Genomic DNA, 22,233 nt, shown 5'->3' with positions numbered 1-22,233 from the left:
TTTTTGTCTCCCTTCCACAGATCTGTGTCGGAGCTCTACGGACAATTCCTTCCACCTCATCTCAAGGATGATTAATGGAAACAAGATGCACCTGAGCTCAATTTCGATTCGAATAGCAAAGGGTCTGAATACTTATGTAAATAAGTTATTTCTGTTTAAAAATACATATACATTTGTAATACTTTCTAAAGGCACTGTATGTATAGACATATATTTTCCTTTGTTTTCCACTAACCCTATCACCCCTTCCCTGATTGGAGGAAACTAATGCACAACAACTATTAGGCTTCTACGTCCAGCTCATACATACTATGTACATTTTACAGACACAATGTATTATACAATAGTTATATTTAGTTTGTTTTTAATCCTATCCTTCAGTTACCCTAAACCTCTCCCATCTATCTCTGAAGACCACCCAGTCCTATCCTTCAGTTACCCTAAACCTCTCCCGTCTATCTCTGAAGACCATCCAGTCCTATCCTTCAGTTACCCTAAACCTCTCCCATCTATTTCTGAAGACCATCCAGTCCTATCCTTCAGTTACCCTAAACCTCTCCCATCTATCTCTGAAGACCATCCAGTCCTATCCTTCAGTTACCCTAAACCTCTCCCATCTATCTCTGAAGACCATCCAGTCCTATCCTTCAGTTACCCTAAACCTCTCCCGTCGATCTCTGAAGACCATCCAGTCCTATCCTTCAGTTACCCTAAACCTCTCCCATCTATCTCTGAAGACCATCCAGTCCTATCCTTCAGTTACCCTAAACCTCTCCCATCTATCTCTGAAGATCATCCAGTTACCCTAAAGCTCTCCCATCTATCTCTGAAGACCATCCAGTCCTATCCTTCAGTTACCCTAAACCTCTCCCATCTATCTCTGAAGACCACCCCGTTTGATTTCTATTTGCCATATATTTTTAACTGTGCTGTTTCACAAAAGTTATTGACCTTTATATTCTCATAGTTGCTGCGGATAGTAAATTAAAAATAAACATGTTTGCTAAAAGTATTATTATGTTATTGATCAATTGACTATGACTTTTCAAATCCCCCAGTAGTGCTGTCTGCAGAGTTAGCTCCAGGTAAATGTTGTCATTCCTTGACATGTGACCAAAAACAAGCTACATAATTACAGTACTAAAACAAATGATCTAATGATTCTGTCTCTTCGCAGCTAAATCTGCAGAGGTTCATTGTATATATATATAGAACATTGTATTGGTTGAAATAATTTTGTATAATAATTCAAATTGAAAAGTTCCAAGTTTTGAATCTTGCGTCATTCATAGTTTTCTTTAACCAATTTTGGTCTTTAATGCAGACAAGTTTCTTACTTTTTCCCCTTGACACCATTTTTGTGGTAATGCTGCAATTAGTTGGTTGTAATTTTGGGTAGTGCAGACATTTCCATATATTTTTGTTAGCTGCATGTGTGACAACTCCACCAGTTCCTATTTATGATAGAATTTACGTATTCAATTATTATTATTTTTTTTTACCAATTAGTATATTTGAGTTTAACCAGAATTTTTTTTGTTTTTTATTTTTTTTAATTTTACCCCTTTTTCTCCCCAATTTCGTAGTATCCAATTGTTGTAGTAGCTACTATCTTGTCTCATCGCTACAACTCCCGTACGGGCTCGGGAGAGACGAAGGTTGAAAGTCATGCGTCCTCCGATACACAACCAACCAAGCCGCTGCTTCTTTAACACAGCGCACATCCAACCCGGAAGCCAGCCGCACCAATGCGCCGGAGGAAACACCGTGCACCTGGCCACCTTGGCTAGCGTACACTACGCCCAGCCCGCCACAGGAGTCGCTGGTGCGCGATGAGACAAGGAGACCCCTACCGACCAAGCCCTCCCTAACCCGGGCGACGCTAGGCCAATTGTGCGTCGCCCCACGGACCTCCCGGTCGCGGCCGGTTACGACAGAGCCTGGGCGCGAACCCAGGACTCTGATGGCACAGCTGGCGCTGCAGTACAGCGCCCTTAACCACTGCGCCACCCGGGAGGCATAACCAGAATTTTTTAAGTTTTATGTGTTCTGTCTTTTCTGGTGGATTAAACTGAAATTACAACCAATTTTCTATGGCTTGTATTGTAGTACAGCCCGACAGGATGCTTTCATTGTGCATCTGTAAAACTGTGTGAGGGTTTTAGGTGACAAGCCAAATTTCTTGCCTGCCGTACCAGGTGGTAATACAGCCCGACAGGATGCTTTCATTGTGCATCTGTAAAACTGTGTGAGGGTTTTAGGTGACAAGCCAAATTTCTTGCCTGCCGTACCAGGTGGTAATACAGCCCGACAGGATGCTTTCATTGTGCATCTGTAAAACTGTGTGGGGGTTTTAGGTGACAAGCCAAATTTCTTGTGCCTCCTGATGTTGAAGAGGCTCGGCCGTACCAGGCGTTAATACAGCCCGACAGGATGCTTTCATTGTGCATTGTGTAAAACTGTGTGAGGGTTTTAGGTGACAAGTGTTACGACTTCTAGGAGTAGTGGGTGCGGAGTCAGGCGCAGAGAGCAGAGGGTAAAGGAACACTGTGTTTATTCCGGAGAAAAGTAGGTCACGCCAAAACACCAGGCGCATACAATGACCGGCCCAAAAAACAGGACACAAACAGTCCGGAGAAATACAGAAAATAACACATCCACAAAACGAACAGAGAAACCAGCCCGCACAAAAGCCGATGGGCCTAGTGCCCTTAAATGCACAAGCATTTCGCTACACCTGCATTAACATCTGCTAACCATGTGTATGTGTGTGACACAACATTTGATTTGATTTGATTTGAAACCAAACTCAACTCAAAACAGGTTTAACCAATCAGACCAAACTAACAGAAACAAAAAAAGGGAATCGATGGCAGCTAGTAGACGACGACGACCGCCGAGCACCGCCCGAACAGGAAGAGGCACCATCTTCGGCGGGATTCGTGACAACAAGCCACATTTCTTCTGCCTCCTGATGTTGAAGAGGCTCTGTTGCGCCTTCTTCGCCACAGTGTGTTCTTAGGGTCCTTTAATGCTACAGAAGTGTTTTGGTACCCTTCCCAAGATTTGTGCCTCAACATAATCCTGTCTCGATGTTCTACGGACAATTCCTTCTACCTCATGGCTTGGTTTTTGCTCTGACAGTCTCATAGCAAGGGGTCGGAATACTTACTGTTATGTAAATAAGGTATTTCTGCTTTTTATCTTTTAATAAATTAGCTACATTTTCTAAAAACCTGTTTTTGCTTTCTCATATTGGGGTATTGTGTAGATTGCTGATAGAGAACCAGTTCAGAATATGTCATTTTTTAAAATCCATCTTAAAATAAGGCTGTAACTTAACAAAACGTGGCAAAAGTCAAGGGGTCTGAATACTTTCCGAATGCACTGTACAAACATCACATTGAATATTCACCTCACTTATGAAAAGCTCCATGAGGGAAAAAAGGATTCCTGTAGAAAAGGCCCATGGAGTTGGTGGAATACTCCTTTAATTCATTGCCATTTACTCAGCTGGGCCAGGGGCGCTGTAATTAGGTCAGGTGGAAATGTCCGACAGATCTCAACTCCATAAAAGGAGGAAATTGCCATTGCCTGATCTCGCTGCTTTCTCTTCCTTAACTCCATCTGATCCAGAAGTTCTGTGCGTCCATGAATCCACACTACTCAGTAAATATGCCACTTTATGGTTAAAGGAATTCCTGCCTCAGTCTCATCCATTCCTCTGTCACCTGACACGTGACCACCTGTTCACCTTCACTGTCAGTCATCCTACCTGTCCAGCTACCCACACAGATTCCACTAATCTTACAATTCCCAGATTATCTTTTAGATGTTCTGTCTTTAGGATGTTCTAGGTTGATGGCTGTTGGAGAGGGGAGGGGCAGTTGAGTGAGCTGGGGCCTTTTATTGCCCTTCCTCTTGGAGCCTGACAGCTTGTGACATGATGAGAGTGAGTGAGAGAGGGTCTACCTGTAAGATATTCAGGTAGGTGAATTTAACAATGACTTGCAGGCAGTGGGTTAAGAATAACTATGACCAAAAATGAATACAAATTATACCACCACCCAAAGGGCACTTCAGAGACTGTAAGGGCAAAGGGGCATGTGCTCTACAAAGGTAGAGCCCTGTCTGTCCACCTCCTATCTGTCCTTAAACAAAGCGGGCACTGCTTCATGTGGCAACAGCAACACTCACCTCAATAGCCCATATGCCACTGGGTGAGAGAAGTTTTCATTATTTTTGGGCAGCATAATGTGAGGTGTTATTATGTGTTCTTACCGATGATGATGAGCCAATTTAGTTAGGAATATGCCACCCTCGTCAATCTGTCACCTAATCCTGCCTGATGGGCAGGCCAGCCCTGGATTAAAGTATTGGCTGTAGAAGGAAGAGAAAACATAACATCTGATTGTTCTAAAATGACTTCTTATGACATTGCTTGCCAGAATTAACATTATAATTGAGATTTTTCTCCAGTCTGCGTTACCCACTCCAGTCAGCAGATGGCGATATGAGTATTTCAGGTGATGCTTCTTGCGTGACGTACAATCTAGTGGACGGGCGGGAGGCTTCTTCAACAACGACAAAAAGGCTTCTTTTTCCACCAACGTGGTGGTTTGCTAGCGAACATTAAACCGAAACATTGAAGCGTTTAAGACAAATCTTGTGTATATTGCTCTTTGTGTTTTAAACACAATTCTGTGTACATATCTACTAGTTCTTTGAAACGTAGATTGCTTGTTAAATTAGCTAATGTGGTACATTGATACTGCACTAGGCTAATCGCCCGGAACATGAGCTCACTAATCTCGACGGAGAAAGAAGCTCTGGTGAAAGGAGAGGAAGAAGCTTTCAGGATGAAAAGGGAGGAAGAGGAGGCTATCACGTTGAAAGAAGAAGAGGATGATATTACAGTGAAAGAGGAATATGGGACAGAGGTTGTGGAAGACGAGGAGGTGGTAGAAGCTTTCAGAATCAAAAAGGAGGAAGATGCCGTAATTTTGAAAGAAGAGGAAGAACCGTTTGGAGTAAAAGAGGAAGAGGAGGCTATCTCAATTAAAGTGGAGGAGGAAGACGTTTTGGGAGTGAAAAAGGATGAGGCTGAAGATTCGAGTAAGACCAGTGAGCACTGACTTAAAAACGGGCACAAAATATGCATTTCTTGAACTAATGTGGGGTTTGAAAGGGGCATTCTACTGAAGTTCTACACTTGAATATGTTGTTCAGTACTCAATACATTGTTAAAGGTGCTATCCGTCATTGGTACATATATTTTTGTGACTTTTCTATTAGATTTAGTGAAATATTTGTGTAGTCCACGTTTAAAGTGCACTTCATCTAACAGGCTTTTCAGAATTCAACATTGGTGCATAATTTCTACTTAAATTGTCAAACGCGAAAGGCACCCTTTTTGTGGAAAGACCCTTTTTACATTTGCAACACAAACAATATTTTAGGAAATCATGAGGAAAGTGGCCATTATAGGCACTTTTTTTTTATACATATTCATGCCTCTTGTAAGACTCTGTGATTGCAGTAGATGGTCATAAGTTTACCATCTTTTTGATGTTCTCGTTCACACAGGAGAGAGACATGACTATGGTGGATCCTCTGGGGAGCTTCAACAACATGCTGACGAGGCAGAGGAGAGTCTCTCCAGATCTGAACACCAGACGGTACAGCTTTGGTCTGGTCTAGCATACAGCTTGCTCTATTGTGCTCTGGGCTGTGTTTCTGTAAAGCACTTTATGTCAACAGTGACATTAGCATCCATAATGATATGTGTCTGTGTCCCCTCTTTATGGTTACCAGGACAACGCTAGCCGTTTGGTACAGCTTTTAAAAATGTATTTATTTTTATTTCACCTTTATTTAACCAGGTAGGCCAGTTGAGAACACCTTTATTTAACCAGGTAGGCCAGTTGAGAACAAGTTCTCATTTGCAACTGTGACCTGGCCAAGATAAAGCATAGCAATGTGACACATACAACAACACAGAGTTACACATGGAATAAACAAAACATACAGTCAATAATACAGTAGAACAAAAGAAAACAAAAAGTCTATATACAGTGAGTGCAATTGAGGTAAGTTAAGGAAATAAATAGGCCATGGTGGTGAAGTAATTACAATATCGCAATTAAACACTGGAATGGTAGATCGGCAGAAGATGAACGTGCAGGTAGAGATACTGGGGTGCAAAGGAGCAAGATAAATACATACAGTATGGGGATGAGGTAGATAGATGGGCTGTTTACAGATGGGCTATGTACAGGTGCAGTGATCTGTAAACTGCTCTGACAGCTGGTGCTTAAAGCTAGTGAGGGAGATGTGAGTCTCCAGCTTCAGAAATTTTTGCAATTCTTTCCGGTCAAGGGCAGCAGAGAACTGGAAGGAACGGCGGCCAAAGGAGGAATTGGCTTTGGGGGTGACCAGTGAGATATACCTGCTGGAGCGCGTGCTACGAGTGGGTGCTGCTCTGGTGACCAGTGAGCTGAGATAAGACAGGGCTTTACCTAGCAGAGACTTGTAGATAACCTGTAGCCAGTGGATTTGGCGACGAGTATGAAGCGAGGGCCAGCCAACGAGTGTACAGGTCGCAATGGTGGGTAGTGTATGGGGCTTTGGTGACAAAACGGATGGCACTGTGATAGACTGCATCCAGTTTGTTGAGCATTGATGGGGGCATTCGATGCTAATGCAGAACGCCACAGGATGTTTTTGTGCTGGTCAAGGGCAGACAGGTCTGGTGTGAACCAAGGATACTCCTAGGATACTAGGATATTCCTAGTTCAACATTTTTTGAGAGGGGCATGCTAAGATGGTGAGGAAGGCACTTTTAAAGAATAGCCAGGCATTATCTACTGACGGGATGAGGTCAATGTCATTCCAGGAATGAGGCTCAGTAGTGTGTGTGGCCTCCACGTGCCTGTATGACCTCCCTACAACGCCTGGGCATGCTCCTGGTGAGGTGGCGCATGGTCTCCTGAGGGATCTCCTCCCAGACCTGGACTAAAGCATCCGCCAACTCCTGGGCAGTCTGTGGTGCAACGTGGAGTGAGACATGATGTCCTAGATGTGCTCAATTGGATTCAGGTCTAGTCACCACCTGCAGAACCACTCCTTTATTGGGGGTGTCTTGCTAATTGCATATAATTTCCACCTGTTGTCTAGTCCATTTGCACAGCAGCATGTGAAATGTATTGTCAATCAGTGTTGCTTCCTAAGTGGACAGTTTGATTTCACAGAAGTGTGATTGTGTTGTTTAAGTGTTCCCTTTATTTTTTTGAGCAGTGTAGTATTGAGGGCACAGCTGGGGGCAGATGGAGGTAGGAGGACTTAGCCTGCAGACTTCTGTATTACTTTCTATCTTTGCATTAGATTGCAACACCGCCCCCTTTGGCAGTTCTATCTTGGCGGAAAATGTTATAGTTAGCGATGGAGATTTCAGGGTTTTTGGTGGTTTTCCTAAGCCAGGATTCAGACACGGCTAAGACATCTGGGTTGGCAGAGTGTGCTAAAGCAGTGAGTAAAACAAACTTAGGGAGTCGGCTTCTAATGTTAACATGCATGAAACCAAGGCTTTTACGTTTACAGAAGTCAACAAATGAGAGCACCTGGGGGGGTGGGAGTGGAGCTAGGCACTGCAGGACCTGGATTAACCTCCACTTCACCAGAGGAGAAGTAGGATATGGGTACGGCTGAAGACTATACGAACTGGCCGCCTAGCACGTTCAGAACAGAGATTAAAAGGAGCAGGTTTCTGGGCACAATAGTATAGATTCAAGGCATAGTGTACAGACAAAGGTAAGGTAGGATGTGAGTACATTGGAGGTAAACCTAGGCATTGAGTAATGAAGAGAGAGATATAGTCTCTAGAGATGTTTAAACCAGGTGATGTGATCTCATATGTAGGAGGTGGAACAACATGGTTGGTTAAGGCATATTGAGCAGGGCTAGAGGCTCTACAGTGAAATAAGACAGTAATCACTAACCAGGACAGTAATGGACGAGGCATATTGATTTTAGAGAGAGGCATGCGTAGCCAAGTGAACATATGGGTCCAGTGAGTGGTTGGGCTGGCTGGGGACACGGCGATTCAGACAGTTAGCAGGCTAACAAGCTAACAGCTAGTAGGCCGGAGCTAAACAAGCTAGCAGCTAGTAGACCAGGGCAAGCTAGCAGTTAGCAGGCTGGGCAGGCAAGCTAGCAGTTAGCAGACCTGGTTAGCAAGCAAGCAGTTAGCAAGGGCTAGCAGTTAGCAGACCGGGCAGGCAAGCTAGCAGTTAGCAGACCTGCTTAGCAAGCAAGCAGTTAGCAAGGGCTAGCAGTTAGCAGACCGGGCTGGCAAGCTAGCAGTTAGCAGACCTGCTTAGCAAGCAAGCATTTAGCAAGGGCTAGCAGTTAGCAGACCGGGCAGGCAAGCTAGCAGTTAGCATACCAGGGCCCGGCAGTTTAGCAGTTAGCAGACCGGGTTAGCAAGCAAGCAGATAGCAGGGGCTAGAAAGTTAGCCTTGGGGGGGGGGGGTAAGTCTGTTTTTGCCTCTTCGTGCGGTGACGTCGATAGACCAGCTTGGTCTGGTCTAGCATACAGCTTGCTCTATCGGGCTGGATTTCTTGTAGTCACTTTATGACAACAGTGACATCAGCATCCATAATGATATGTGTCTGTGTCCCCTCTTTATGGTTACCAGGACAACGCTAGCCCTCCCTCCCTCCCGGAGTCCCCGTGGCGTGCCTCTCCCGGTAGCACCTTACTGCTGGGTATGAAGAGGTTGTCTGTGCTGCTGGTGGACTGCAGGAAAACAACGGGGCTGAGTGTAACTGTGAGAGGAGGAGAAGAGAAGAAAGGATCAGATTTGACTCATCAAAGTAAGTAGTTTAGTTTGAACAAATACAATAGATCTGCCCACCGGTATCTGTTACCAGGACAACCAGCAGAGTTCTGTTAGTTGACAGGAAGGTGGACTGGTATCTGTTACCAGGACAACCAGCAGAGTTCTGTTAGTTGACAGGAAGATAGACTGGTGGATATGGATGTTATGAATATCATAACACTGAAAAAGGATTCTGCCTATGAAAAGAGAGAAACCAGTAGACCATATAAAACCTTGATGAAAGTTAGCTTTAGAGAGAAAGTTTCAAGATGATCTGATGTAAGGTGCTTGTTTTACAAAAACATTTCCATAACACATTATGGATGTTACATTGCCTGTCCCAGTCAACCCCCCTGTCTTTACAAGACTGTTGAACAGGCAAACCAAACTCAAGACACTGTTAATTAATTAACTAATACTGGAGGAAAGCTGTGATCAGGCTGCCCACTCAAGAGAAAGCTTCAAACTGTAACCAGTGCTGGCAACCCTGTTCAGGTTATCAATCAACCTACCAGGGTAGTGACAAACAGTAGAGGAATGAAATCATCAACATGGTTTGATCATATCTTTACTAATGCTGCAGAAATGGGTTTTAAAGCAGTGTCCAGATCCACCAGATGTAGTGATCACAATATAGGAGCCATGTCTAGGAAAACCACAGTTACAAAGGCTGGGCCTAATATTGTGTATAAGAGGTCATACATTTTTTTGTAGTGATTCCTATGTTATTGATGTAAATAATATTTGTTGGTCCGTGGTGTGTAATGATGAGCAACCAGACACTGCCCTTGACACATTTGAAACTGCTTATCCCAGTTACTAATAAGCATGTACCTATTAAGAAAATGACTGTAAAAACTGTTAAATCCACGTGGATTGATGAGGAATTTAAAAAATGGTATGATGAAGAGGGAGGCAAAAGAGATGGTATATAGGTTTGGCTGTATAACTGATTGGCAAACCTATTGCAAATTGAGAAATCATGTGACTAAACTGAATAAAAAGAAGAAACTACACTATGAAACAAAGATAAATTACATGAAGAATGATAGTAAAAAGCTTTGGAGCATCTTCAATGAAATTTTGCGCAAATAAAATCAACAATGACAAGTCACTGGTGTCTGACAACACGGATGGAAAATTGAGGATAATAGCGGCCGATATTGCCATTCCTATTTTCCTTGTCTTTAATTTAAGCCTACTAGAAAGTGTGTTCCCTCAGGCCTGGAGGGAAGCTAAAGTCATTCCACTACCCAAGAATAGTAAAGCTCCCTTTACTGGCTTAAATAGCTGACCAATCAGCCTGTTACCCACCCTAACATGCTGACCAATCAGCCTGTTACCCACCCTAACATGCCGACCAATCAGCCTGTTACCCACCCTAACATGCCGACCAATCAGCCTGTTACCCACCCTAACATGCCGACCAATCAGCCTGTTACCCACCCTAACATGCCGACCAATCAGCCTGTTACCCACCCTAACATGCTGACCAATCGGCCTGTTACCCACCCTAACATGCCGACCAATCGGCCTGTTACCCACCCTAACATGCCGACCAATCAGCCTGTTACCCACCCTAACATGCCGACCAATCAGCCTGTTACCAACCCTAACATGCCGACCAATCAGCCTGTTACCCACCCTAACATGCCGACCAATCAGCCTGTTACCCACCCTAACATGCCGACCAATCAGCCTGTTACCAACCCTAACATGCTGACCAATCAGCCTGTTACCCACCCTAACATGCTGACCAATCAGCCTGTTACCCACCCTAACATGCTGACCAATCAGCCTGTTACCCACCCTAACATGCTGACCAATCAGCCTGTTACCCACCCTAACATGCTGACCAATCAGCCTGTTACCCACCCTAACATGCTGACCAATCAGCCTGTTACCCACCCTAACATGCTGACCAATCAGCCTGTTACCCACCCTAACATGCTGACCAATCAGCCTGTTACCCACCCTAACATGCTGACCAATCAGCCTGTTACCCACCCTAACATGCTGACCAATCAGCCTGTTACCCACCCTAACATGCTGACCAATCAGCCTGTTACCCACCCTAACATGCTGACCAATCAGCCTGTTACCCACCCTAACATGCCGACCAATCAGCCTGTTACCCACCCTAACATGCCGACCAATCAGCCTGTTACCAACCCTAACATGCCGACCAATCAGCCTGTTACCCACCCTAACATGCCGACCAATCAGCCTGTTACCCACCCTAACATGCCGACCAATCAGCCTGTTACCCACCCTAACATGCCAACCAATCAGCCTGTTACCCACCCTAACATGCCGACCAATCAGCCTGTTACCCACCCTAACATGCCGACCAATCAGCCTGTTACCCACCCTAACATGCCGACCAATCAGCCTGTTACCAACCCTAACATGCTGACCAATCAGCCTGTTACCCACCCTAACATGCTGACCAATCAGCCTGTTACCCACCCTAACATGCTGACCAATCAGCCTGTTACCCACCCTAACATGCTGACCAATCAGCCTGTTACCCACCCTAACATGCTGACCAATCAGCCTGTTACCCACCCTAACATGCTGACCAATCAGCCTGTTACCCACCCTAACATGCTGACCAATCAGCCTGTTACCCACCCTAACATGCTGACCAATCAGCCTGTTACCAACCCTAACATGCTGACCAATCAGCCTGTTACCAACCCTAACATGCCGACCAATCAGCCTGTTACCAACCCTAACATGCCGACCAATCAGCCTGTTACCAACCCTAACATTTTTGGAAAAAATAGTTTGTCCAGATACAATGCTATTTTACAGTAAACAAATATAGACTTTCAGCTTATAGGGAAGCACATTCAACAAGCACAGCACTTGCAAATGACTGATTGGCTGAGAGAAATTGATGATAAAAATATTGTTGGGGCTGTTTTGTTTGACTCAGTGCTGCTTTTGACATTATTGATCGTAGTCTGTTGCTGACAAAAACGTACGGCTTTACACCCCCTGCTGTATTGTGGATAAAGAGTTATTTTTTTAAATGTAACCTTTATTTAAGTAGGCAGGTCAGTTAAGAGCAAATTATTTTTTTCAATGACGGTCTAGGACTGCCTTGTTCAGGGGCAGAACGACAGAGTTTTACCTTGTCAACTCGGGGATTCGATCCAGCAATCTCTCGGTTACTGGCCTACCGCTCTAACCACTAGGCTACCTGCCGCCCCAGAGCTACCTGTCTGACAGAACACAGTGTTCTTTAATGGAAGCCTGTACAACAAAATCAAGGCAGAATCAGGAATTCCCCAGGGCAGCTCTTTGGCACCTTCTTTTTTCAATCTTTACCAACAACATGCCAGTGACATTTGAGTAAAGCCAGTGAGTCTATGTATGCGGATGACTCAACACTGTACACGTCAGCTACTACAGCGACTGAAATGAGTGCAACACTTAACATAGAGCTGCAGTTAGTTTCAGAATGGGTGGCAAGGAATAAGTTAGTCCTAAATATTTCAGATTACCTTAAGTTACATGGCCTACTACGCTAATTCTGTAGTGGTATTGTTAGAGGGGGGTAAATATGAAGACGTTGTTGGGGCGCCAGGCAGGTATTAACCCTAGTTATTAAAGTTAGTTATTACATATCATAACATTATTATTAATAAATATTATTAAAACCGAAAGGATGAGAGTAGAATAGATAGAGTAGCGCTTCCACACACATTCTAAACATGATGGAGTCTTAAAGGAGGACTGTACCATCTAATGATGAAACATTATGGAGTCTTAAAGGAGGACTGTAGCATCTAATGATGAAACATTATGGAGTCTTAAAGGAGGACTGTATCATCTAATGATGAAACATTATGGAGTCTTAAAGGAGGACTGTAGCATCTAATGATGAAACATTATGGAGTCTTAAAGGAGGACTGTAGCATCTAATGATGAAACATTATGGATTCTTAAAGGAGGACTGTAGCATCTAATGATGAAACATTATGGAGTCTTAAAGGAGGACTGTAACATCTAATGATGAAACATTATGGAGTCTAAAAGGAGGACTGTATCATCTAATGATGAAACATTATGGAGTCTTAAAGGAGGACTGTAGCATCTAATGATGAAACATTATGGAGTCTTAAAGCATCTAATGATGAACATTATGGAGTCTTAAAGGAGGACTGTAGCATCTAATGATGAAACATTATGGAGTCTGAAAGCATCTAATGATGAACATTATGGAGTCTTAAAGGAGGACTGTAGCATCTAATGATGAAACATTATGGAGTCTGAAAGGAGGACTGTAGCATCTAATGATGAAACATTATGGAGTCTTAAAGGAGGACTGTAGCATCTAATGATGAAACATTATGGAGTCTTAAAGGAGGACTGTAGCATCTAATGATGAAACATTATGGAGTCTTAAAGGAGGACTGTATCATCTAATGATGAAACATTATGGAGTCTTAAAGGAGGACTGTAGCATCTAATGATGAAACATTATGGATTCTTAAAGGAGGACTGTAGCATCTAATGATGAAACATTATGGAGTCTTAAAGGAGGACTGTAACATCTAATGATGAAACATTATGGAGTCTAAAAGGAGGACTGTATCATCAAATGATGAAACATTATGGAGTCTTAAAGGAGGACTGTAGCATCTAATGATGAAACATTATGGAGTCTTAAAGGAGGACTGTAGCATCTAATGATGAAACATTATGGAGTCTTAAAGGAGGACTGTAGCATCTAATGATGAAACATTATGGAGTCTAAAAGGAGGACTGTAGCATCTAATGATGAAACATTATGGAGTCTTAAAGGAGGACTGTAACATCTAATGATGAAACATTATGGAGTCTTAAAGGAGGACTGTAGCATCTAATGATGAAACATTATGGAGTCTTAAAGGAGGACTGTAGCATCTAATGATGAAACATTATGGAGTCTGAAAGCATCTAATGATGAACATTATGGAGTCTTAAAGGAGGACTGTAGCACCTAATGATGAAACATTATGGAGTCTTAAAGGAGGACTGTAGCATCTAATGATGAAACATTATGGAGACTTAAAGGAGGACTGTAGCATCTAATGATGAAACATTATGGAGTCTTAAAGGAGGACTGTAGCATCTAATGATGAAACATTATGGAGTCTGAAAGCATCTAATGATGAACATTATGGAGTCTTAAAGGAGGACTGTAGCACCTAATGATGAAACATTATGGAGTCTTAAAGGAGGACTGTAGCATCTAATGATGAAACATTATGGAGACTTAAAGGAGGACTGTAGCATCTAATGATGAAACATTATGGAGTCTTAAAGGAGGACTGTAGCATCTAATGATGAAGCATTATGGAGTTTTCAAGGAGGACTGTAGCATCTAATGATTAAGCATTATGGAGTTTTCAAGGAGGACTGTAGCATCTAATGATTAAGCATTATGGAGTTTTCAAGGAGGACTGTAGCATCTAATGATTAAGCATTATGGAGTCTTAAAGGAGGACTGTAGCATCTAATGATTAAGCATTATGGAGTTTTCAAGGAGGACTGTAGCATCTAATTATGAAACATTATGGAGTCTTAAAGGAGGACTGTAGCATCTAATGATGAAACATTATGGAGTCTTAAAGGAGGACTGTAGCATCTAATGATGAAACATTATGGGGTCTTAAAGGAGGACTGTAACATCTAATGATGAAACATTATGGAGTCTAAAAGGAGGACTGTATCATCTAATGATGAAACATTATGGAGTCTTAAAGGAGGACTGTAGCATCTAATGATGAAACATTATGGAGTCTGAAAGCATCTAATGATGAACATTATGGAGTCTTAAAGGAGGACTGTAGCATCTAACGATGAAACATTATGGGGTCTTAAAGGAGGACTGTAGCATCTAATGATGAAACATTATGGAGTCTTAATTACTATGGAGTCTGATGCTTTAAAGGAGAAGTTTACCCAACATCCAGGAACTCCTAAGTGATTCCATACATTGAAACTAGTCCAGTGGATTTTTTTCCCTCTCCCCCTCTCTCTCCCTGTAGTGCTGTACTGAAACAGCTGCAAAAACGTGTCTCGTGACGTTGCTGGATGCGGGCCTCGCTCTGCTGCTTTGCCAGTTAATTTGTTATTTTATTACAGCTATGGCCTTTGTCTTTCACCTGGAGTTGTTTATTTATGTCTGAGAATAAAAAAACACTTTTCAACATAAAACATATACAAAATAAACTCAGCAAAAAAAAATGTACGGATCTTTTTCAGGACCCTGTCTTTCAAAGATTATTCGTTAAAAAAAATCCAAATAACATCACAGATCTTCATTGCAAAGGGTTTAAAAACTGTTTCCCATACTTGTTCAATGAACCATAAACAATTAATGAACACGCACCTGTGGAATGGTCGAACCTCTTGGATCTACCCATCCCGGACCCGGGAGAATTGTCATCAACTGACACTAAGTAGCATAACGCAACGGACAAAAAAACTATAAATAAAATAAATCTTACTAGAAAATATTCACATTCATGAAATCACAAGTGAAATATATTCAAACACAGCTTAGCCTTTTGTTAATCACCCTGTCATCTCAGATTTTGAAAATATGCTTTACAGCCAAAGCAAGACAAGCATTTGTGTAAGTTTATCGATAGCCTAGCATAGCATTATGTCCAGCTAGCAGCAGGCAACCTGGTCACGAAAATCAGAAAAGCAATCAAATTAAATCGTTTACCTTTGATGAGCTTCCGATGTTTTCACTCACGAGACTCCCAGTTAGATAGCAAATATTCCATTTTTCCAGAAAAATTATTTTTGTAGCCAAAAATAGTTCCGTTAGTTCTTCACGTTTGGGTGAGAAAACGACCGGAAATTGCGGTCACGACAACGCTGAAAAATATTCCAAATTAGCTCCATAATATGGACAGAAACATGGCAAACGTTGTTTATAATCAATCCTCAAGGTGTTTTTCAAATATCTATTTGAAAATATACCAACTGGGACTGGTGGCTTCTTAGTAGGAAAGAGAGAAACAATTGCCGCATTTGTCTTTTACGCTCCAAACACTGAGAGCCTCCAGCTGACCACTGACGCAATGTTGTCGTTCAGGCTCATTTTTCTAAATAAAAGCCTGAAACTATGTATTGTGACACTAGACACATTAGGGAAGCCATAGAAAAAGAAATCTGGTTGATATCTCATTCACTGCTCAATAGGGACACATAGGAACGCAGAGCTTTCTAAATAAGAGTCCCTTCCTGATTGGATTTCTCTCAGGCTTTCGCCTGCAATATCAGTTCTGTTATACTCACAGACAATATTTTTTTACAGTTTTGTAAACTTTAGAGTGTTTTCTATCCTAAGCTGTCAATTATATGCATATTTTAGCATCTTGTCCTGACAAAATAGCCTGTTTACTTTGGGAACGTTATTTTTCAAAAAAGGAAAATAGTGCCCTCTAGATTCAACAGGTTTTAAGACCCACAGCTTACAGACGGCAATTAAGGCCTTTCTACTGATTCTGGAAAAACACCAAAAGAAAGACGTCCCAGGGTCCCTGCTCATCTGCGTGAAAGTGCCTTAGGCATGCTGCAAGGAGGCATGAGGACTGCAGATGTGGCCAGGGCAATAAATTGCAATGTCCGTACTGTGAGATGCCTAAGACAGCGCTACAGAGGGACAGGACGGACAGCTTATCGTCCTCGCAGTGGCAGACCACGTGTAACAACACCTCTACAGGATCGGTACATCCGAACATCACACCTGCGGGACAGGAACAGGATGGTAACAACAACTGCCCGAGTTACACCAGGAACGCACAATCCCTCCATCAGTGCTCAGACTGTCCGCAATAGGCTGAGAGAGGCTGGATTGAGGGCTTGTAGGGCTGTTTAAAGGTAGGTCCTCAACAAACATCACTGACAACAACGTCGCCTCTGGGCACAAACCCACCATCACTGGACCAGACAGGACTGGCAAAAAGTGCTCTTCACTGACAAGTCGCGGTTTTGTCTCCAGGGGTGATGGTCGGATTTGCGTTTATCGTCGAAGGAAGCTCTTCACTGACAAGTCGCGGTTTTGTCTCCAGGGGTGATGGTCGGATTTGCGTTTATCGTCGAAGGAATGAGCATTACACAGAGGCCTGTACTCTGGAGCGGGATCGATTTGGAGGTGGAGGGTCCGTCCTGGTCTGGGGAGGTGTGTCACAGCATCATCAGACTGCGCTTGTTGTCATTGCAGGCAATCTCAACGCTGTGTGTTACAGGGAAGACATCCTCCTCCCTCATGTGGTACCCTTCCTGCAGGCTCATCCTGACATGACCCTCCAGCATGACGATGCCACCAGCCATACTGCTCGTTCTGTGTGTGATTTCCTGCAAGACCAGAATGTCAGTGTTCTGCCATGGCCAGCGAAGAGCACGGATCTCAATCCCATTGAGCACGTCTGGGACCTTTTGGATCGGAGGGTGAGGGCTAGGGCCATTCCCCCCAGAAATGTCCGGGAACTTGCAGGTGCCTTGGTGGAAGAGTGGGGTAACATCTCACAGCAAGGACTGTCAAATCCGGTGCAGTCCATGAGGAGATGCGCTGCAGTACTTAATGCAGCTGGTGGCCACACCAGATACTGACTGTTACTTTTGATTTTGATCCCCCCCCCCCAGTTGTTCAGGGACACATTAGTCCATTTCAGTTAGTCACATGTCTGTGGAACTTTGTTGAATCTTGTTATGTTCCAACAAATATTTACACATGTTAAGTTTGCTGAAAATAAACGCAGTTGACAGTGAGAGGACGTTTCTTCTTTTTTTTGCTGAGTTTAGATTGACGAGGGGGGAAACTATTTCATCAATTTCAGAATAATGCTGAAATGTAACTAATTTTGGAAAAGGTGAAGGGGTCTGAATACTTAACGAATGCACTGTGTGTGTGTCTGTGTGTCTGTGTGTGTGTCTGTGTGTGTGTGTCTGTGTGTGTGTCTGTGTGTGTGTCTGTGTGTGTGTGTCTGTGGGTGTGTGTGTGTGTGTATACTGAACCAAAATATAAACAACAATTTCATGGATTTACAGTTCATATAAGTCAGTCATTGTAAGTAAATAAATAAATTAGGCCCTAATCTATGGACTTTACATGACTGGGCGAGCAGCCATTGGTGGGCTCTCGAGGGCATACGCCCACCCATTGCGTGGCCAGGCCCAGACAATCAGAATTAGTTTTTCCCCACAAAAGGGCTTCATTACAAAGAGAAATACAACTCTGGTGGCTGGTCTCAGACGATGTGGAGGTCCTGGGCTGGCGTCGTTATATGTCATTATGACATCATGGATGAATTCTAGAATATACCATATATCCTAGGATGGTCTGTGGTTGTGAGGCCGTTGGATGTACTGCCAAATTCTCTAAAACGACGTTGGAGGAGGCTTCTGGAAGAGAATTTAACATTCAGTTATCTGGTAACAGCTCCAGTGGATATTCCTGCAGTCAGCATTGCCAATTGCACGCTCCCTCAAAACTCGAGACAATCTGCGGCATTGTGTTGTGTGACAAAACTGCACATTTTAGAGTGGCCTTTTATTATCCACAGCACAAGGTGGACCTGTGTAATAACCAAGCTGTTCAATCAGCTTCTTGATATGCCACACCTGTCAGGTGGATGGATTATCTTGGCAAAGAATAAATGTTGACTAACAGTGATGCTCATGAAACATCCAACACTTTACATGTTGCGTTTATATTTTTGTTTTTTGTTGTTACTATCAGTTTTAGGAACATTTACCCAAAATATGACATCAGCGATAATCAAAATGTTGAAAATCTGTGAATGTCTAAATAAGAAAATGGTCCAATTAAACAGCAATGTGTCGAACCCTTTCAACAACGGGGAGATGTTACTGATGTGCTTTGTGTCTTCGACGTAAAAACAGGTTTTGGACTTCCACACAAAATGACTTCTTTAGTTATTTTATGTTTAAGGAAGTGTGTAGGTCACATTCTGTATCATACAGCTATGAATGTTATATATTTAGAACCACCTGCTGATTGGAATCCAGTGATGTCTGTGTCTTGAAAGGATGTGTGTTCACTCCTGGGCAAAAGTTGAGACACAAGTATACATTTTTACGAAAAGTCTGCTGCCTCAGTTTGTATGATGGCAATTTGCATATACTCCAGAATGTTATGAAGAGTGTTCAGATGAATTGTAATTAATTGCCAAGTCCCTCTTTGCCATGCAAATTAACTGATCCCCCCCCCCCCCCCCCCCCCCCAAAAAAAAACTGGAAGCTTCAAAAGGAGGGTGGGGCTTGGAATCATTGTTCTTCCTCTGTCACCCATGGTTACCTGCAAGGAAACACGTGCCATCATCGTTTCTTTGCACAAAAAGGGCTTCACAGGCAAGGATATTGCTGCCAGTAAGATTGCACCTAAATCAACCATTTATCGGATCATCAAGGACTTCAAGGAGAGCGGTTAAATTGTTGTGAAGAATGCTTCAGGGCACCCAAGAAAGTCCAGCAAGCGCCAGGACCGTCTCCTAAAGTTGATTCAGCTGCGGGATCGGGGCACCACCAGTACAGAGCTTGCTCAGGAATGGCAGCAGGCAGGTGTGAGTGCATCTACCTACACGCACAGTGAGGCGAAGACTTTTGGAGGATGGCGTGGTGTCAAGAAGGGCAGCAAATAAGCCACCTCTCTCCAGGAAAAATATCAGGGAGACTGATATTCTGCAAAAGGTACAGAGATTGGACTGCTGAGGACTGGGGCAACGTCATTTTCTCTGATGATCCCCTTTCTGATTGTTTGGGGCGTCCTGATAAAAGCTTGTCCGGAGAAGACAAGGTGAGCGCTACCATCAGTCCTGTGTAATGCCAACAGTAAAGCATCCTGAGACCATTCATGTGTGAGGCTGCTTCTCAGCCAATGGAGTGGGCTCACTCACAATGTTGCCTAAGAACACAGCCATGAATAAAGAATGGTACCAACACATCCTCCGAGAGCAACTTCTCCCAACTATCCAGGAACAGTTTGGTGACGAACAATGCCTTTTACAGCATGATGGAGCACCTTGCCATAAGGCAAAAGTGATAACTAAGTGGCTCAGGGAACAAAACATCAATATTTTGGGTCCATGGCCAGGAATCTCCCCAGACCTTAATCCCATTGAGAACTTGTGGTCAATCCTCAAGAGGCAGGTGGACAAACAAAAACCCACAAATTCTGACAAACTCCAAGCATTGATTATGCAAGAATGGGCTGCCATTAGTCAGGATGTGGCCCAGAAGTTAATTGACAGCATGCCAGGGCAGATTGTAGAGAAAAAGAAGGGTCAACACTGCAAATATTGACTCATTGCATCAACTTCATGTCATTGTCAATAAAAGCCTGTGACACTTATGAAATGCTTGTAATTATACTTCAGCATTACATAGTAACATCTAACAAAAATATCTAAAGACACAGAAGCAGAAAAACGTATTGTAAATGTAATATTTGTGTCATTCTCAAAACTTTTGGCCACGACTGTAGGTCGCATTCTGTATCATACAGCTATGAAAGTTATATATTTAGAACCACCTGCTCGATTGGAATCCAGCGACGTCTGTGTCTTGAGTGTTCTAGAACTGTTTCATTTTTTTGTGTTCTGACTTATAAAACAGGATGAATAAATAAGTCTTGTAAACATCAGTAATTACCAGGAAACTCTACAATATTTTTTTTAAATCACACCAAGATTGTTAAAACTGGCCTCAGGTTATGGAGGGATCTGATTAGGATTTACCCTCGTAGCAAGGTTGTTTTATCATGTGGCGGTTTCATTCAGGTCTCTATTTTAAAAAACACTCTCTTTGGCAGGAGATAGACCAGACTCAGAGGAACCAGAGCCAGGGACGTCCAAACCAACAAGACGACACTTGTGTTCCCACTGTGGAAAGGGTTGTAACCTCTTGTGGGAGCTGAAACAACATGAGAGAATACACACAGGGGAGAAGCCTTTCCACTGCTCCCAGTGTGGAAAAAGTTTTGGCCATAAAGGAACCCTTAACAAACACGAGAGAATACACACAGGGGAGAAGCCTCACCACTGCTTCCAGTGTGGAAAGTGTTTTAACCTGTTAGGGTCTCTGAAACGACATGAGAGATTACACACAGGGCAGAAGCCTTACCACTGTTCCCAATGTGGAAAGGGTTGTAACCTCCTATGGGAGCTGAAACAACATGAGAGAACACACACAGGGGAGAAGCCTTACCACTGCTCGCAGTGTGGAAAGAGTTTTAACCAGAAAGGACACATGAAAGCCCATGAGAGAATACACACAGGGGAGAAACCTTACCACTGCTCCCAGTGTGGAAAGAGTTTTAGCCGGTTAAGGAACCTGAAAGTTCATGAGATAATACACACAGGGGAGAAGCCTTACCAGTGCTCCCAGTGTGGCAAGTGTTTTAACCAGTTAGGAGCCATGAAACAACACGAGAGAATACACACAGGGGAGAAGCCTTACCACTGCTCCCAGTGTGGAAAGCGTTTCAACTGGTCAGGGGATCTGAAAAAACATGAGAGATTACACACAGGGGAGAAGCTTTACCACTGTTCCCAATGTGGAAAGGGTTGTAACTTATTATGGGATCTGAAACAACATGAGAGAACACACACAGGGGAGAAGCCTTACCACTGCTCACAGTGTGGAAAGAGTTTTAAACTGAAAGGACACCTGAAAGCTCACCAGAAAATTCACACAGGGGAGAAGCCTTACCACTGCTCCCTGTGTGGAAAGTGTTTCAGCCGGTCAGGTGATCTGAAGAAACATGAGAGAATACACACAGGGGAGAAGCCTAACCACTCCTCACAGGGTGCAAAGCTTTTGCCCATTGAGAAAGCATGAAAGAACACATGAGACTGCACACAGAGGAGAAGGCTTACAAAAGCTCAGACTGTGGGAAAACATATTACTCATAACATATTACACTTAAATGTCATTAGAGAATCCACACAGGAGAGAGAAATTACTTCTCTTAGCGTGTATATTGATATTTCACATCACATTGACTTAACATTCATCAGAGAACATACACAGTGCTCCCATTGTCTTATATTGTTGACTGATAATGTGTTGACCTGCTTTTACCATGTGAAATGGCTTCTTCCAATTATTGATAAACATGTACCTATAAAGAAACTTACTGTTAGAACTGTTAAGGCTCCATGGATTGATGAGGAATTTAAAAACTGTATGGTTGAAAGAGTTGGGGCAAAAGGAGTGGCTAATAAGTCAGGCTACACACCTGGCTGGCTGACTTACTGCAAATTGAGAAATGATGTGACCAAACTCAACACAAAAATAATAAACTTTATTATGAAGCCAA

At 43.1% G+C, this 22,233-nt stretch overlaps 1 protein-coding gene across 2 annotated transcripts; it reads left to right on the top strand.

Moving 5' to 3' along the window:
• Nucleotides 1-1,448: 1,448 nt before the first annotated feature.
• Nucleotides 1,449-22,233, top strand: LOC110487179 (uncharacterized). Of its 2 annotated transcripts, none has more exons than XM_090194681.1 (4): nt 1,449-5,115; nt 5,587-5,678; nt 8,697-8,874; nt 20,725-22,233. In XM_090194681.1, the coding sequence occupies exons 1-4, from the start codon at nt 4,797-4,799 to the stop codon at nt 21,750-21,752; spliced, it is 1,617 nt and encodes a 538-aa protein (XP_090050807.1). In that variant the 5' UTR covers nt 1,449-4,796; the 3' UTR covers nt 21,753-22,233. The 2 variants fall into 2 exon arrangements, with proteins under 2 accessions (XP_090050807.1, XP_090050806.1); XM_090194680.1 differs by having other exon boundaries at nt 1,449-5,124.

The sequence above is a fragment of the Oncorhynchus mykiss genome, chromosome 13 (genome assembly GCF_057628025.1).
Source record: "Oncorhynchus mykiss isolate SJ-2025 chromosome 13, ASM5762802v1, whole genome shotgun sequence".
Lineage (NCBI taxonomy): Eukaryota > Metazoa > Chordata > Actinopteri > Salmoniformes > Salmonidae > Oncorhynchus > Oncorhynchus mykiss.
Note: the sequence above shows the minus strand (reverse complement) of the source record. Positions and strands in the feature narration are given on the sequence as shown.